Source organism: Erythrolamprus reginae, chromosome Z, assembly GCF_031021105.1.
Source record: "Erythrolamprus reginae isolate rEryReg1 chromosome Z, rEryReg1.hap1, whole genome shotgun sequence".
Lineage (NCBI taxonomy): Eukaryota > Metazoa > Chordata > Lepidosauria > Squamata > Dipsadidae > Erythrolamprus > Erythrolamprus reginae.
The window spans coordinates 117,410,475-117,429,174 of NC_091963.1; the positions used below are offsets into that span (position 1 = coordinate 117,410,475).

An 18,700-nucleotide genomic window follows, 5' to 3' on the forward strand; every position below is an offset into this window, starting at 1 on the left:
TATCTTATGTAGGAGATATAATATTTCTTGGTGATATTTATTTTAACTATTATACACTGCTCAAAAAATAAAGGGAACACTTAAACAACACAATATAACTCCAAGTAAATCAAACTTCTGTGAAATCGAAGTGTCCACTTAGGAAGCAACACTGATTGACAATCAATTTAACATGCTGTTGTGCACACTCAACTTTGTACAGAACAAAGTATTCAATGAGAATATTTCATTCATTCAGATCTAGGATGTGTTATTTGAATGTTCCCTTTATTTTTTTGAGCAGTATATTTCTATATAGCCAATCTCATTTAAGTGGCAGTTTGTGTAAACATGACATAAACATCAATGGAAGCACAGATTAAAAAATGGGGTTAAAGGAAAGTTAAAATTTACAAGTACAAAGTTACGCACTAAAACATACTTATATTTATGTGCATATGTAAAAAACAAAGTTTTCAGATACTAGTTATATTGTTTACTAAAGAAAATTTTGACTAATATGTTAGCATAATTATGCAAGGTTTTATTGTCAGTATTATACTGTTTACAGGCGTATTTAAATTCTTTTAGAAGCAATTTACTATACAGCTAATGCATTCTTAATGAGCTCCTGTGATTTAACAAACACATTAAACTATAAATTAATTACAACAGCTGGATTGCACAACGTGCTTAATCACAAACTAGATTTTTTTTATTAAGTTTTAGAAAATGTTGATATTCCTTAGTGCCAACCAAATTGTTGTTTTTCCTATTACCTATTTAGCCCAAATTTAGGGGTGCAAGTAATACAATTCAAAAATAGTGTTCTGCTATATAAACATGGACTGCGTATGATCTGACATCAACTTTTAGCCAGTCTTTGCTGGTATCGTTTATAAAGTTTAACTCATTTTAGTCTTCACATTATTTCAAAATATTATTTGCTTATTTCTTGTTTAATGCATTATATCGAACACTGTTTCTCAACCTGTGGTCTGAGGAACCCTGAGTGGCTGCAATGTCATCACAGTGGTCTGCAGAGGCTTGAAAAAAAAATGATTTAAATCTTAAATCTTAGGGGTTTGTGGCCATGGTCTGTGATGTATAATAGATGTGATTTTTATATTCAGGTTGTGTGAAATTATTCAATAAATAATGGCTAAACAAAATATTAATTGAATAGAATTGGCTTAACTTTGCACAGTGGCAGTATCGTAGCCAACGAGGATTATCCAAGGCACAAATATTGCTAATTTAAAACTTTTCCCAATACCCCACCATCACGACTTGAAATATAGTTGGCAATGGCAATTTTTAACTTCTCTACGGAGATTGAACATTCTTGGTTGCAAAAATTAGGAAAGAGCTGTGCTTGGAGGCCTACACCTTGAGTAGAGGGTGACTACTAGGTCCTTGTCTTCGTTATCCTTTACGTGTCAGCGTATCATTCCTTATTCACTCCTGGTGATACTGAAAAGGAGAAGGAAGGGAAGTCGTTGAACCGAAAGCTACTGTAGCAATTCAAGGACTCTTGAAACTATGCTGCTCGGCCCTCCTTCCAAATCCCCGTGGCCTTCAAAAGACAGGTAGACCTAGGAATACGGAATGATTGATTTCCACAGGATGTGCCCTGCTATCCCCGGCCAAAAATAAATTCAGTGCAAATCCCTCCCCCCCAAAATTCAATGATGGCTTAATTTTTCAGATTTAAAATGTGCTTAGTTAGCAAATTGTGCCAACAATCAAATTCTTCCCAAATTATGACCATTTTTTATTTAGGACACAAATCACTACATTCCTTTAGAAAGTTGTCAGCTGATAATTATGGAAAGTTTCACTAAAATATTTTCAGGGAAGTTTGTTGTTTTCATCTTTTCTGCTCAAAAAAGGGAAGCAATAATAGCCCAAAGAAAGGATAGAGACAGATGTTGATAGAGGTGCTGCCCATAAGCAAGTCTTTGGTTTTTCTGCTTAGAGTTAAGGAGGTGTTCATAATACTTTGAAGTTCACAAACTCCTCTAATGAATGAAAAGACAAATAGAAATTTGCTTATACTTCAAAGAAAATAAAGATTGCAAATTTATATACAGTACTGTATACCTTAAAGCTGTTGGGAATTGGTCAGTGTACACATTTAAACAATGATAACCAAGCCACCGTAGGGATAGCATTCCTTACCTGAATTCACATATGCAGGACCATCCGTATCTTTTTAAAGTAGCCTTTAGATTCAGTAAGTTAATAAAGAATATTTTTTAAAGTATTTAATAAATATTTACATTTGGGGAAAAAATCAAGTGCTATACAGTAGTGGGTTCTAAAGCCATTTACTACTGGTTCATGCTCGCATGCGACACTTTTGTGTATGCGCAGAAGCATCCCGGGCAGGTGGGTGGGGCCTCTTGCCTCTGGCGCTACCGGTTCTTAGAACTGAACCGAACCAGGAGCAACCTTCCACTGGTGCTTTATATTAGCATATTTGCTTTAAACCAACCTTTCAAAGCTTCCTCATTTAAACCGCTTCATTATCTACAGTAGTAGTGGTTTTGTTTTCTGAAGAAACTGAAAGGCATCTATACACTACTAAAAGTTTCATATCTGATTCACTTTAGTAAATGGTTCATTGTAAGGCAACAAAATTTTTGACTCAAGGTACTGTACTTGAAATAGGCAAACTACAAAACCCAGGACTCCAGTGGGATTGAAATTGGGCAAAGGTGTGCCTGCTTCAATGCTGCCCCACTTCCTCGGTCAACCAGTCTTGTGATTATCATTTCCAACTGACTTTCCTTCCCTATCAGATTCAAGGAAAGTCTACGGGGAAGCTAGCAGAAAATCGGAAGTTGTTCCTGCTGCCCAGTGTTTTTTTGCCCATCCATGGTCATTCTGTTTCCCTGTTTAGATATGGAGGTATCTCTGGAACGATGACCTATGATCACAGGTTGTCTAGTTAACTAATCAGCTCAGTGTTCCCAAAATGTTATTGTATTTTATCACTATTCTGACCAACAGTTATCACTAATAGTGACCAACCCAATACTAAGCATAATATGTGGTTTGTATGACTTTGGTTTTGATTTGTGAATCAGGTCTTATTCACTCTCTCTCTTTCTCCCTCTCTCGTCAGAAATCAACTTCCCTAATATAGATTCAATAGGAGCTAGTAAAAAAATAAGGAAACTGAATAATGTGCTACAAGCAAGGCCCAAAAGGAAAGATTTGTAGAAAGGGGTGATTGCAGAAATACATTTGAAATTTGCAAATGTAAAATAGTTGCTGGAACAGTATGGTGTGGTATTAAATAGAATTTCAAAATGTTTCGGTTCTTGAGTATCGATTTTTCTTTTAAAATTCACTGATGCATCCAAGTTACAATTTAGGATTAAAGAGCACACTTGGCACTTAGAGTATATTTTTTCACCATCAAATATAACAGCTATCCCTACATTCCAACTTCATTCATATATTGTATTAAGCAATAATGAGAATTATTTGATTTGACTTTTGTATAATTTTTGAACCCAGCTACTGCCTTGTAATTAATAAAAATCTGAGATTCAATGAGGTAGAAATCACATTGGAAAACCAATACTTTGCCTTTAATAGGAAGAGAGGTTGTATCCAAGACAAAAACATTTTTTCAGGATGGGTGGACAATTGTGGAAATTTGAGAATATCGTCTGTCAAGGTGGAAACAGCCACTCATAATTCTGAAATGTGACATGATGAGTCTACTTTCTCCTGTATTTCTTCTGGTTCCACAAAAAGTTTCCCCACCATTTCCATATTTTTCCAAATTGGGGATATACTTGTAAACAAAGCACTGAGGTTGTGGCTACTCACCTTTATTTGTAAAAAACAAAAAAGCCTATGGAAGTTTTTTGAAGTTCAGAAGAATGGTGCAAAACAGAAGTGATGTGATGTTTTTCTTCCCGTCTTTCCATATTGTCTTGCTTTCAATACTTTCTTTAAAATTCTTCAGAATTTGCACTATTAGGCCGAGATGTGAAAAACACACAAATATTCAGTATCTGATAAGGGGCGTGCATAAGCGCACCACTGTGCCTATCGTCCCTGTCCTATTGTCTTCTTTTGTTACTTTTTATCATTACTTATCTAATGTTTTATTTGTACAAATTACCACCCTATAATTGTTTGACAAAATAAACAAATAAAATAAATAAATGATAATTTGCAGACTACTTTAACTTATAGAAAAGGGACAAAAGGCTGATATGCTTCCTGTTTGGCATTGATTTTTTTCTACATGTGTAAGGTTCTTCTTTACATGCGAAGATTAATTAATAAATTAAGGACTGAACCAAAAGAAAGACCCTAGTAATAAAACTCTGGAGAAACACAGGAGTATTAGTTTTAGTTATCCTTTCAGGAAGAGGGTCATAGCCAAATGTCGAAGCACCATGGCTGTTTCCCCACTCTGAGGGACCTGGAAACAGACTAGAAACAGGTCTGAGCTGTCCTGGTGGGCCAATGAAGAAGAGAGGAACCGTTCGGTGGTCCTGGGGATTTTGCAACCCCTCCAGGGAGCCAGTACTAGACTCTCGGTCAGCAGCTGTGGATGACAACTCTGTCGCCATTAGCTGGGATGGCCACGATCAGAATGATAGGAACAGAGATCGTTTGGGAGACAAACCCTACGTGTTTCAGCAGGAGAGCAGTGAAAGTGTTGAAGCTGTGTGTTTGATCGATTTAATGATTAAACAAATAAATTTAAAAGGAAACTAAAATATATTCTAGAGTGGAGCCAGGAGTGGACTGCTGCTCGGATGGAGGATGGGGACGCAATGGGGTAATGAAAATGGAGCTTCACCCCAGAGCATCCAATTTGCACTGAAAGATGTTGAAAGAAAATGTAGGGTGTCATGCATAAGCCACACCCACAGTATGGTAGTAAACATTTTTGTAGCCCTTCACTGAGTGGAGTTAATGGCTATCTAGCAATTGGAAATACCATAGAGAGACTTAAAGGAACAGGGTTTTAAAAGCCCAAGAAATTTGGGGATGTTTCTATAATTAGACTTGGTGGAAGTTAAAGAAATTGAAAAAGAATAAAGAATATGAAGAAAATATCCCATATGTCTTAAAACATTTTGGAGAGTTTTATGAAATAATTGTATTGGATTGAAAATCTGGTAATGCTATCTGCTGGTTGGAGGAAATACTGCAACTTAGAAAAATAGAAACATAGAAGATTGATGGCAGAAAAAGACCTCATGGTCCATCTAGTCTGCCCTTATACTATTTCCTGTATTTTATCTTACGATGGATATGTTTATCGCAGGCATGTTTAAATTCAGTTACTGTGGATTTACCAACCACGTCTGCTGGAAGTTTGACCCAAGGATCTACTACTCTTTCAGCAAAATAATATTTTCTCACGTTGCTTCTGATCTTTCCCCCAACTAACTTCAGATTGTGCCCCCTTGTTCTTGTGTTCACTTTTCTATTAAAAACACTTCCCTCCTGAACCTTATTTAACCTTTTAACATATTTAAATGTTTTGATCATGTCCACTCTTTTCCTTCTGTCCTCCAGAGTATACAGATTGAGTTCATGAAGTCTTTCCTGATATGTTTTATGCTTAAGACCTTCCACCATTCTTGTAGCCCATCTTTGGACCTGTTCAATTTTGTCAATATTGTCAAACTTAGGTTTGTATCTCAGGTTGCTCCACTCACTCTCCTTGCAGTCAGCTGTATCCAGGCTGGGTCCGGATGCCATAGGGCTTCCTGAGTGAGCATGTCCATTGAATTAGGCAATCACCATGACTGAGTGACCCAGAGTGCTCTGAGATCTGCAAACCAGGCCCACCGAGGCCAAAACGATGCCACAAGTATGAACTCCCCCCATTCTGACAAAAACTTCTGAATGAGCTCTGGTAACACTGGAAGGGGGGAAACGCATACAGGAATATGATCAGGACGTTATCCTCATTATGCAGGCATTTCTCTGCCCATCCACCAACCTTATCTACTTGGCTACATGGAGGACTTTCTGCACATGGTGGCCTAAGGAAGGACTTAGGATCGTGTTCCTCTCCCTAAGATAATAAGATTCCTAAAACATAGTCTCAACAGGGGCTTAACCCCAAATACTCTTCGCAGGCAGACAGCAGCACTTTCAACAGTCCTGTCATGCAACAATGAGTCACTCCCTCAGGTTCCAGCCATCCGTCAATATGGGATCCAGAGGGTGTTAACCTGTTCTGCTCCTGGACAGGGAAAGTTGGAAAAGTACCTTGGTAGATGAATGCTCTTGTGGGTTGCGAAGAGGTCGATAAGAAGGGTCCTGAATCGCTGGGAGATCTGGAGGAATAGGTCCAGATGGAGCCGCCACTCTGCCTGATCCACTCAAACACAGCTGAGCCAGTCTGCCTGTGAATTGTGAATTTGTGGGATGTGGTCTGAGGTTAAGGAGGGGAGATATTTCTCTGCCCTCAGCCCCATCTTCCTGGTTTCTGACTGAAGGGACCTAGAACAGGTCCCCACTGCCAATTGAAGTATGCTTTTGTGGAGATGTTGTCTATGAGCCCTATGACATTGGATTCCACAATGAGGTGTCGAAAATGCTTGAGGGTGAGGTAGACAGTTCTCAGCTCTAACCAGTTGATTGAGTGTGAAGCTTCTCAAGGTGATCACTGACCCTGGGCTCTGGACCCGACGGTGAGCTCCCCAGCCCGTTACACTGGTGTCTGTTGTCACTACCATTCTGATAAGGCTTCAAAAGGAGCTTTCCAAGGAAATAAGCTGAGGAAATCCACCAGGAGAGGGATCTGTGTACCTGCGGGGAAAGGCAAACCTTGATGTGAGCTGTACCCTGTCCCACTTTCTGGAAGGGCAGCAGGAACCATTGGAGTTCCCTGGCATGAAGCCAAACCCAAGGGGTGATGAGATCTATGCATGAGATCATCATCTCCGAAAGAGAAGAAAGAGTGTCCCAGGAGGACTTCCATTCCTCCAATACCTGATTGACCATCTGTCTTGATGCTATTCTGCCTGTCGGAGGAAAAATTACCTTGCCCTCTATTGAATCAATAACTGCTCCTATATGCTGGATGGCAGTATCGGGGAATAGATAACTCTTTTCCAAATTAATGGAGAAACAATGTCTCTGGAGGCAAGCTATGGTAATGTCTAGGTGCTGGTGGCTAGTTCCCTGGAGGGCGCATGCACTAGGATATCATCCAGGTAACAGTAAATGTGCACCAGTATGATACGTAGGTGGGCCGCTAACGTTGCCATGATCTTAGTGAATACCCTGAGCTTGGTGTGAATAAATTAACTTTGAGAACAATAATTAGAAAATGGAAGACATTCAAGACCACTGATAATCTCCCTCGATCTGGGGCTCCACACAACATCTCACCCTGTGGGGTCAAAATGATCACACAGTGAGCAAAAATCCCAGAACCACATAGGGGGACCTTGTGAATGACCTGTAGAGAGCTGGGACCAACATAACAAAGGTTAACACACAGTAACACACTACACCACCAGGGACTCATATCCTGCAGTGCCAGACGTGTCCCCCTGCTTAAGCCAGTACATGTCCGGGCCTGTCTGAAGTTTGCTAGAGAGCATTTGGATGATCCAGAAGAGTATTGGGAGAATGTTGTATGGTTAGAATGAAACCAAAGTAGAACTGTTTGGTAGAAACAAAACTTATTGTGTTTGGAGGAGAAAGAATGCTGAGTTGCATCCAAAGAACATCATACCTCCTGTGAAGCATGGGGGTGGCAACATCACGCTTTGGGGCTGTTTCTCTTCAAAGGGACCAGGACCACTAATCCGTGTACATGAAAGAATGAATGGGGCCATGTATTGTGAGATTTTGAGTGCATACCTTCCATCATCAAGGGCATTGAAGATGAAACGTGGCTGGATCTTTCAGCATGACAATGATCCCAAGCACACCGCCAGGGCAACAAAGGAATTGGTTCATAAGAAGCATTTCAAAGTCCTGAAGTGGCCTAGCCAGGCCAGATCTCAACCCTATAGAAAACCTTTGGATGGAGTTGAAAGTCTGTGTTGCCCAGCGACAGCCCCACAAAATCACTGCTCTGGAGGAGATCTGCATGGAGGAATGGGCCAACATATCAGCAAGTGTGTGCCAACCTTGTGAGGACATACAGAAAATGTTTGACTTCTCTCATTGCCAACAAAGGATATATAACAAGGTATTGAGATGAGCTTTTGTTATTGACCAAATACTTATTTCCCACCATAATTTGCAAATAAATTCTTTCCAAATCAGACAATGTGATTTTCTGGATTTGTTTTCTTATTTTGTCTCTCATAGCTGAGGTCTACCTATGATGTCAATTACTGGCCTCTTTCATCTTTTTAAGTGGGAGAACTTGCACAACTGATGGTTGACTAAATACTCCCACTGTATGTATGGAATTTAAACTATAGTGATTAATGGGGGGACTTGAAAATTAAAGATGGTCGACTCAGGCGACAAAAGAGGTGGCAAGGAGGCAGCATTAGAATAATAAATATAAGTAGAAGAATAATATATATAAAATATGGATAAAGAGAAAAATACAAGTTTAAGAGTAGCACCAATGATGGAATGAAGTTAGGGATTTGATTTACTCGTCTGTTTACTATAAAACAGATTATGATTAGATGTATTTAGGGAAGGGACAAGAGGAAGAAAGAGGAAGTAGAATGGAAGGGGAGAGGAGGAGTGGAGGGAAGTAAGAAAGAGGGAGAGAAGGCGAAAGAAGGTAGAGACAGATAAGAGAGGAGATAAGAGGGAGGGGAGTAGTATGAAATATGGAAGGAAAATTGACAGGCAACAAAAGTACAAAAGGCATAAAATTAGGATGTTTGCTTATGGTATATTGGACAGTAATGTATAATTATATATGTTTTGATATGATTTATGGAATATGTATGGATGTTTATGTGAAATTGGTGGAAAAAAAGTCTTTTCTCCCTTACATGATTTTATAAATGACTGCGCCTTATAAAGTTTACCAGACTTGAAACCTTTTTGAGCGCTCAGAAATATTGTCTTCCCCTCACTTCATTACTTAAACTACACAACAAGCTTTTAAATACAAAAGAACCTCTGTGAAACAAAACTTTATTTAATTGGTATAATATCTATTGACAAAATAGTTCAAAATATATCCCACATAGGATTGTCATTTTTGATGTAAAGTATCCTAAATGATAGTTATATAAAATCACAAATCAAAATATGTTTTGGGCTGTAGATTGCATTCAAAAGGAGCCTATACCATGTTCATGCTCTGACAAGTGGCTTCTTGACATGCTGTTTTAAAGAGCAGCTTAATATTATTGCATCAGTGATAAAAGCATAATCAAGAAAATACACAAAGCTTAACTTTCCAGTTTCCTCTCACCAATTTGACTGCAAAAAGAATCCATTATACAAAAACGGTCAAATGCCATCTTGAGCATTTATAAAATGCAGCAATTCCGTAAGACTGCAAAGTGGGAGAAGCTCCAGATTCTAATTTTCTCAGCATATACAATTAGTAAATAATGTTTAAGAGATATAATCCTCTAAGAAGCTTCTACCTGGGGATAGGGGAAAGTGAATTGAACAGTTCCCATGTTTCCCCCAAAATAAGACCCTGTCTTATTATTATTATTGAACCCTGAAATAAGCGCTTGGTTTTATTGCCAGGCACTCAAGAACCTGATTGGGTTTATTATCAGGGGATGTCGTATGTTGGGAAAAAAATTATTTAGACCCTGGTTCCTTGTCAACTCTGGCAGCTACAGAGACACAGAGAAATACTGGAGGAATATGATACAATCAGAAAAGCACATTAAAATATAAAGAAAGCTGCTAAAACATCTAGGCATCTATCTAAAAGGGTTGATGGTGGTGGTGAAAATAGTGCATACACCCTGTTCCAAATCAGCAAGCATGATTTATATGTAGAAGTAGAAAATACAATAAACCAATATAGAGAAAATGAGTCCAAAGAAGTCAGCTACGTGGAAGATAATAAATGATTTTCAGCAACTAGGTAATGTATGAGGAATCATGTGACTGATCCCACAAAGATATTAATTTACCGTGCAGAAATTTTCAGAAAGACATACCGGTATCTCCAAAATTCTGTTTCAGGTCATCTTAATAGGTAGTGTTTACATTGTTTTAAGTTAATTAAAATATTAATAATAATCAACCCCAAGGCAAATACATGCCATTTCTCAGTTGCTCACATGTTGACAGCAGATATAAAGGAGATGCTTATCTGCATGCACATTTACCACTGAAGTCATATTTTGTAGATTTATTTCTGCTTATCTTAAACACATATTCAGCAGTTTTTTAAAAAAATTCTCAGCATAATAGCTTGTAATTGTAAGTAATACTGGCTTAGCACTTCACCTTCACAAAGAATGAAATTCACATATATATCATGTGTAATTATATTATATGTCAATATTGCTAGTTGTACCAACTGTGAAAGAACCAATTTTTTTCTTAATATGAAGTATTGTTTACTAGTTTTTCTCTTCATTTTGCCCACTTTTCTAAATGTAATCAAAGTGCTTATGCATTGTTAGTATATTCTAAGAATTTGCGTGTGTGTGCTTGTGTACCTGCGTAGAGACATTTCTGTTTGAGACTGCTATGTGCATATGTTTTGTGTGTGTGCGCCCAACTGCATGTACACACATACACAATGCATCTAATCAAAGCATCTGAAAGAATGTTGCAAATTTCTAAAAACCCCATCCAAAGCAAGTGGGGAAAAAAATCTTAACAATATGGAAGACAACTGCAAAGGTCTCTAAAAAGAAATCTGTATGTTATATAAAATCAAAATGGGCTGCATCATTATAATGTTTATCAATAGCAGTCCTAGTCATTAAAGAGGGCAAACTAGATTCAGAATTGCAATCTAAATATGGATTAAAATACATTTATTTTATTGGTAACTAAGTATAACTTTGCTGTTTTGGGGATCATTGGTTGACGCAATGCAGTACATAAACACATTTTTAAAAGTTGTGTTAAAATTGTTACCAGTGGAGTTAAGAACAACTTTGTCAAATATACATGGAGGGAGAAAACTTTCATTCATAATCCCATGAGTGATAAGAGTTATCATCAAAAGTGGTTCTTAAGTGGCCAATGATTAAGGTCAGGAATATAATCAGCTCAGTGTAGGCAGCAAATTGCAATTCTATGGTTGGCACCAAAAGGTATTTCTTCTTAGTAAGTTTTTTTCACATAGCTTTCACCTTGATCTGTTTCATTTTCATTTGCTTCTTTTCAAGTTTTTTCTGTTCACGACGCAAGGCAGCCTCCTAGAGGAAAGAAATTATTAGTTTTGTGTAATTGTTGGATTATTTGATTGCAGAACAAAGTCAAAGACACTAAGGAAATGTAGCAGATTGTTTACTGTTATGAGATATATACTAATTAGTCCTCCACACAAAAATCTGCAGCTATTAAACTGGAACTATCCTGTTTCCCCCAAAATAAGACATCCCCTGATAATAAGCCCAATCAGGTTTTTTGAGTGCCTGGCACTTTTGAATGCATGGCAATAAGGCCAAGGGCTTATTTCAGGATTCAAAAAAGTAAAAAACAGGGTCTTATTTTGGGGAAAACATGGTATGCGGATGATCAAAATATCTCTCTTTCAACTAATGCTTTCAACGCAATGAAAAAATGGATCTGCTTTGAAATGTATTTCTTCTTGTAAATACAGAAGTATTCAAGAACTGAATTAGATACCATTTCCTGAGTCCTTGGCAGGATTAATTTATAACTTAAAATTAAGTCTACGGAGAGGGGCGGCATACAAATCCAATAAATAAATAAATAAATAAATAAACAAACTTCGTAAGAAAAACTAACCCTTAGATCCATCCCCCTGCTTGATTGAAAGCTATAAACAGGACTTTGCTGCTACTAATAGCATTCTACTACACAGGGATGCTGGTCTTACACAGAGCCAACAATAATGGGATTTGATGGGTTTTGGCTTAATGTGACAATGTAAATCAAACCCAATGTTTTCTGAGCCATGATTTGTCATTTAACTCTGTTAGTGAACAAAGTGATTACAGCTTATTGAAGACTGTAGCTTAGTTAACATATGAACCTAGCTGGATAATTTATCCATATAAAGCAGTATTACAAGCCATGCATTTTACAACAAATGTACAAGCAAAGCATCAAGCATTCTGTAAGCCTGAAAAGGAGTTATAGTGTCCACCAAACAAACCATGAAACAACTGCCTTCCTCCCTCTCCGGAGATAAGGCGAAGTGGCAATGTCTGTTGCCACCCTTTCCAGGAAGACTTAATACTCAGCTACTACAGGCTTCTACAAAGAACTTGCTCAAAACAACTTTGATGAAGACAAAGGATTCTTCTTAGAAAATCATGTGAAAGTTAGACGTCTTATTATCTCCTCTAAACATATTAGAGATAGTTCTTGACTTATAACCATTCATTTAGTGACTGTTCAAAGTTACAACAGCACTGAAAAAAGTGATTCATGATTGGTCCTCCAACTTATGACCATCATGGTGTCCTCAGGGTCATGTAAATAAAACTGAATGTATTTATAACACTTGCAGTACCCCAGGTCATATGATCACCATTTGCTTCCCAGGCAGTTTCTGAAAAGTGGTGAATGCGGGAAGTCAGATTCACTTAATGACTGTCTATTTAACAACTGCAGTGGTTCATTTAACAACTGTGGCAAAAAATATTGGCTGCAACTCATTTAACCTTTAATTATACTCATTTAATAGCTGCCTTGCTTAGCAACAAACTCTGGTTCCAAAGTTGGGGACTATCTGTAAAGCCCTTCAAATAGTGCAGGCTTTGGATCCCATTTAACATGGGTAGGCCAAATTATAGAAAGTGCATTTTTCCTCCCAGACCAGGAAGTTTATTTGTTTATAATATCAATTACTGGAATCTTCAACATTCTGGAAAAACAGCATGTCAGCAGGTGACACTGGAATGTTTTTCTGCAGAGGGATTACACCTATTTCTATAGCAATGAGGGATATTTATTTCTGTAGCATATTGTTGTAGCACGTAAATGCAGATATCGCTACATTATTTGGCTTATATATGTTTTTGATCATGGGTGTCAGGGATGGTGAAGATATAATTTTATGGTGAAATAAGATACTTGAAAGGAGTAGATTTATAGTTTGATACTCAGAACAAAATTTCTCATTCAAGTAGCTAGCCCCATATCAATCATGTTGTGGTAGTGATCTTAGTAACTTCCCTCGAACAACTTGATACAATGGTTGGATTTGGGAGATTACATTCTATCCCATATAATGAACGTACATGTATTTGTGAAGCTGGAGAGTTAGAAGATCTGATTCATATATTATTTGACAGCTGTTTGTATAAGGTGGTGAGAGATAAGTACCTTGGTCCACATATCAAACATATGGCCCAATGGGAGGCCCATATTAAATAAAAACATACATCATGTGTGGTCAGAATTTGAAAACAATATTAAATACAGCACAAATTCTGACTAAAATGGTCCGACTGAGATCGGCGTATGTGGGCCTGATGAGATAGATTGCAGGGGTGATACAGAAATAAAATTTTGTATCATTTTATTCTATTTTACATATTTATGTATTAAATTATTGTATTTTACCTTACTCTTATTTTAAATTGTATAGAATTTTATTGGTTGTACAGGATTTTATTGACTGTATGTTTCTAGGGCTTATAAGCTAATCAATCAATCAATCAATCAATCAATCAATAATAAAATAAATAGTAACTTCCCTAATTTGGAATGGTGCCTATAGGCTGAGCATGCTTCTTGTAATGTAGTAATCTTATTGAACAAAATACCTCTAGACGTCGCTGCTTTTCTGGATCTTCCTCATTCATGATTCTTTCCTTCTCTGCTCGTTTTTTCTCTTCCCGGCGGGACTGGGCAGCCTCTTGTCTTTGGACATGAGTCAGTTTCAGGAAATTCTCTTCTACACGTGATCTATTTTTATCTGCTTTCTGTTTTCCCTTTGTCCCAAAGCAAGAAGAAATGCAAACAACTTAGCATATTGCATAAACACATGGTACAGAAATCAGCAACTTTTTCCCATTGGTAGGAACTATTGAGATTCCCCATAACAGTGTGGGCATCAAAATCCTAAAACATTATTTATTAATGTCCCAATTATTTTGATATTTCATGTAAGAACATAAAACTCATGTAAGATTTAGATATTTTGCAAGATTTCAAACATCATTGTAACATGTCCTAATTTTTGTTTGTTTGTTTCAAAATGAATTAGTGCCATCTAGTGGAGTCATTGACAAGTTTGCCAATAGTTGACATAATATACATCAAGCAGTATCATAATAAACTATTTGCAAAGATAAATTCTTAAGAAATGTGCTTATTAAAATCTGAACCTGAATTGGTTTAAGGCTCTTACAATGCATTGGTCTAATAACATTTTTGTAACAGACAAACTTGACTTTTTATCATTTATTATCTTATCATTTGCTGACAGCTTGTTCTGGAGCCCCAAGACAGTAGTTCCGTGCAGAGGGATGAGCAGCTCATGTTTAAGTTCCCAACCCTTCTGGGCATCTTGAGATCTTGCACTCAATCCAAAATACGGCTGATTTTTACCGTAGATTTTTACCCCAACCCATTCATATTGTGGAAAAATAGACCAAAACCCCATTGCAGTCCTCTGTAGTATAGGTAGTCCTCAAGGTACAACCACAATTTGGACCAAGATTTCCATTATAATAAAGTTTGCTTGTTGATTTTGCAACTTCTCCCAGTTGTTACATGAATCACTGCAGTTGTTAAGTGAATCACATGATTGTTAAGTGAAGTGGTTTCCTCGATAGTTTTGCTTGTTGGAAGCTGGCTGGAAGGTTTACAAATGGTGGCCTCATGACCCAGGTCATTGAAACTGTCATAAATACATGCCAGTTGCCAAGTGTTTGAATTCTGATCATGATGGTGGGGATGGTGCAATATTATAAGTAGAAGGACCAGTCATAGGTTACCTTTCTCAATTCAAACTGTTGCTAAACAAATTGTAGTAAGTCAAGGATTAATTGCAATGTTAATGATGATGATGATGCCTTTCCCAATATATCAATCTTTCCAAGCAAATCTAACTATTTTGTTTAATTTCAATAGTCGTTCCCCAACTTTTTGCAATCAAAAGCAAATGTTGAAGAACAAGTGATAGCCTAAACATATCTGGAATGTTCCAGATTATCAATTTAAAGATTTTAAACTATAATAAATATAAAGATTATGCTGTAGAAAGTTGGTCTAAAGAACTACAGTCTTTTGGTTTCCATACCTACCTGATTCTAAGACCCACATAATACTACTCATCAACTACCTGCACCATTTTTCCACCAATATGCACACACATACAGTGGTACCTCAAGATACGAACCCCTCGTCTTACGAACAACTCGTGATACGAACCCGGGGTTCAGAAAAATTTTGCCTCTTCTTACGAACTTTTTTCGAGTTACGAACCGGCGTTCGGAGACTGCTGGGAAGCCGCGCGGCTGTTTTAAAAGGTGACAGCCGGGCGGCGGGGCTTCCCAGAAGCCTCCCGAACGCCGGTTCGTAACTCGAACAAAGTTCGTAAGAAGAGACAAAATTTTTCTGAACCCCGGGTTCGGTTCGGGAGGTTGCTGGGAAGCCCCGCAGCCCGGCTGTCACCTTTTAAAACAGCCGCGCGGCTTCCCAGCAGTCGCCGAAAGCCGTTTTTTTGCGGGGGGTTTTTGGTTGCACGGATTAATTGACTTTACATTGTTTCCTATGGGAAACAATGTTTCGTCTTACGAACCTTTCGTCATACGAACCTCCTCCTTGCACCAATTAAGTTCGTATCATGAGGTATTACTGTATATCCAATTTTTCATGATGTTTTATGCATTTGATAAAGGCCTAGAATTAATGAAAGTTTTTGTTTTGCTAAGTGTGTCTGTCTTTAAGGTTACACAAGACTACTTTTTGAAATTACCGTAGTAATAACTTCTCTTATCTATGGAGAATGTTGTATATTTGGACTTTCAAAAAACATATATCCCATTGTCAATGATTCCCAAACAAACTCAGCAGCCATAAGATAAGGGAATACGTACAGTACATTTATGGATTGCAAAATAACTAAGAAACAAGACAAAGTATAGGAATTAAAATATAATTTTGAAATTGGAAAACATTCATAGAAAGATTTAGACATTTGTTCATAAACGAACTGGAGCGAGGTATAATATTGTGATGATGTTTAATGATAGGTAAAATGCTCAGGTATAAAATAAAAAAACATGATTTAAAAAATTGCTAAAGAATTTCTTCAAAGTTCAAGATAGGAAGTGCAAATGAGGTATATGAGGAAAAGATTCAAGCTTCAGAAATAATTTAATTAGCTATCGCTGGCAAATTTAAAAAATATCTTAGAATCATTGTGAAAAGCTCAACGAAAATGTAAAAAAAAATCCAGATTAGACTAATTGAAAGGTGGATGCAAAATAAAATGAGATAGACAACATATTAATGCCATTAGATAAATCTGTGATGATGATATATCTACAACCAGAACTGAAAACAAAATCACTTCAGCAGTAAGATGGGTGGCATATAAAATAATATCAGATCAAATCAAATGATTAGGAGAAAGCTAACTGCTTCACAAGGAAGAACTACTGCATTCATTTTAGGGTGAAGACAAGCAAGGGCATAAATTTATACAAGTATAAATAGAAGTATAATGCAGACACATTTTCCTCTCACATTGTTGTAAATCAGGACATTCTTTAACATTAATGCAGTGAGAGTGACACTAATAGTTATTTAGAGAATGCATAAACTATGGCATTTTATGGCATTATATAGTCACCGATTCAAATGTTTTTAAAGAAAATTGGACAAATTTATGGAAGATTGAAATATCAGCAGTTACTCCACTTTACAAGAGATATTAACTTACTCCTAGACCAGCGGTAATCAACTTTTTGGACAGAAGCGACCACTAAATTTATAATTTTAAATCCCACAGGCTACTAATAAGTTTTTTAAAAAAAATAGTATTTAGTGCAATATAAAAAATGCATATAACTTTTCTGCGGACTACCAAAAATTTTTCGTGGACCACCAGTGGTCCATGGACTACAGGTTGGTGGCCATTGTCCTAGACCAGTGATGGCGAACATTTTTTCCCTTGGGTGCCAAAAAAGCATGGGCATGCGCTATCGCACATGTGTTGCATGCCCACACCCATAATTCAATGCCTGGGGAGGTCAAAAACAGCTTCCCTCGCCTCCTGGAGGACCTCTGGAGGCCAGAAACAGACTTTTTCCTAACTTCTGGTGGGCCCAATAGGCTCATGTTTCGCCCTCCCCAGATTCCAAAGGCTTCCCTGGAGCTGGGGGAAGGTAAAAATGCTCTCCACCATATCCCTGGAGGTACTTTGGAAGGCAAAAATGCCCTCCCAGAACCTCTGTGTGAGCCAAAAATAAACTGGCCAGTACACACATGCATGTTGGAGCTGAGCTAGGGCAACAGCTCACGTGCCAGCAGATATGACTCCACATGCCACCGCTGGCACCCATGCCATAGGTTCGCTATCACTGTCCTAGACTATAAAAGGCATGTTTTGAGGGGCCACTGCTAAAGACTAAAATGAGAAGACTTTCAACTTCCTATTCACTTTGTAACATTTCTGAATGCATCCAACTGTTGCCTGGACATTGATGCTGGGTCAGTTCAGCTGTTTGGAATGAAATGGTGGTAGAGCAGAAAGGAATACAGTGATACCTTGTCTTACGAACCCCTCGTCATATGAAATTTTCGAGATACGAACCCGGGGTTTAAGATTTTTTTGCCTCTTCTTCCGAACTACTTTCACCTTACGAACCCGCTGCCGCCACTGGGATGCCCCGCCTCCGGACTTCCATTGCCAGCCGAAGCGTCCATTTTCGCGCTGGTGGAAATCCCCTGAGGCTTCCCTCCATGGGAAACGCCACCTCCGGATTTTGCAATGCTGTAGGGGAATCCCAGCAGGAGAATCCCACCAGCGCGAAAACGGGCGCTTCGGCTGGCAAAAGGGGTGAATTTTGGGCTTGCATGCATTAATCGCTTTTCCATTGATTCCTATGGGAAACATTGTTTCGTCTTACGAACTTTGCACCTTATGAACCTCGTCCTGGAACCAATTAAGTTCGTAAGACAGGTATCACTGTACAAACATTATGGGACACGGATTGCATGCAGTTTTAAACATTTTCATTCTATGAGGCATGCATATATTTACAATTGGCATAATGATAGACAGGGTTAACATCAAACTTACTTCTCTATTCAGACGGAACTTTTTGGCTTTATCAATAGAATAAATAACCATGTTCATCAGAGGCAGCAGAGCTTCCATGTCTTTGGGGGATGTGTTGCCTGAACCTGGTACTATAAATAAGAAGGACATTTATGTTCAGTCTTGCTTGTGAATCAAAACTTATAGGAGTGTACAAAGAGTCATCATGATGTTGTAGCCGAAGTCTTGGACAAGGACTGAGAAGACCAGATTTAGTCATCCCTGAGGGGATGGCCTTGGGTGGCCTTGGCCCACTCACTTGCTTTCCTGAATCACCCTGAATCATCATCAGACTCTTTGACAAGCTGGCTGAAAAACAAAACTCACTGCATCATACAC

At 38.0% G+C, this 18,700-nt stretch overlaps 1 protein-coding gene and 1 non-coding gene across 2 annotated transcripts in view; one reads left to right on the forward strand and one right to left on the reverse strand.

The window, feature by feature from the left end:
- Positions 1–1,174: 1,174 nt before the first annotated feature.
- Positions 1,175–1,314, forward strand: LOC139155028 (U4 spliceosomal RNA). Its single transcript, XR_011557015.1, has one exon. It is a non-coding gene; the product is annotated as a U4 spliceosomal RNA (small nuclear RNA).
- A 7,766-nt stretch (positions 1,315–9,080) lies between these two features.
- CCDC47 (coiled-coil domain containing 47) overlaps positions 9,081–18,700 on the reverse strand; it is a 35,454-nt gene continuing 25,834 nt past the window's right edge. Inside the window, exons 11-13 of the mRNA XM_070729002.1 lie at positions 18,344–18,453; positions 13,854–14,021; positions 9,081–11,309 (exon numbers count right to left, since the gene is read on the reverse strand). Coding sequence (XP_070585103.1) covers positions 11,229–11,309; positions 13,854–14,021; positions 18,344–18,453 — 359 coding nt within the window. The 3' untranslated portion in view covers positions 9,081–11,228. The remainder of the gene's footprint in view (positions 11,310–13,853; positions 14,022–18,343; positions 18,454–18,700) is intronic.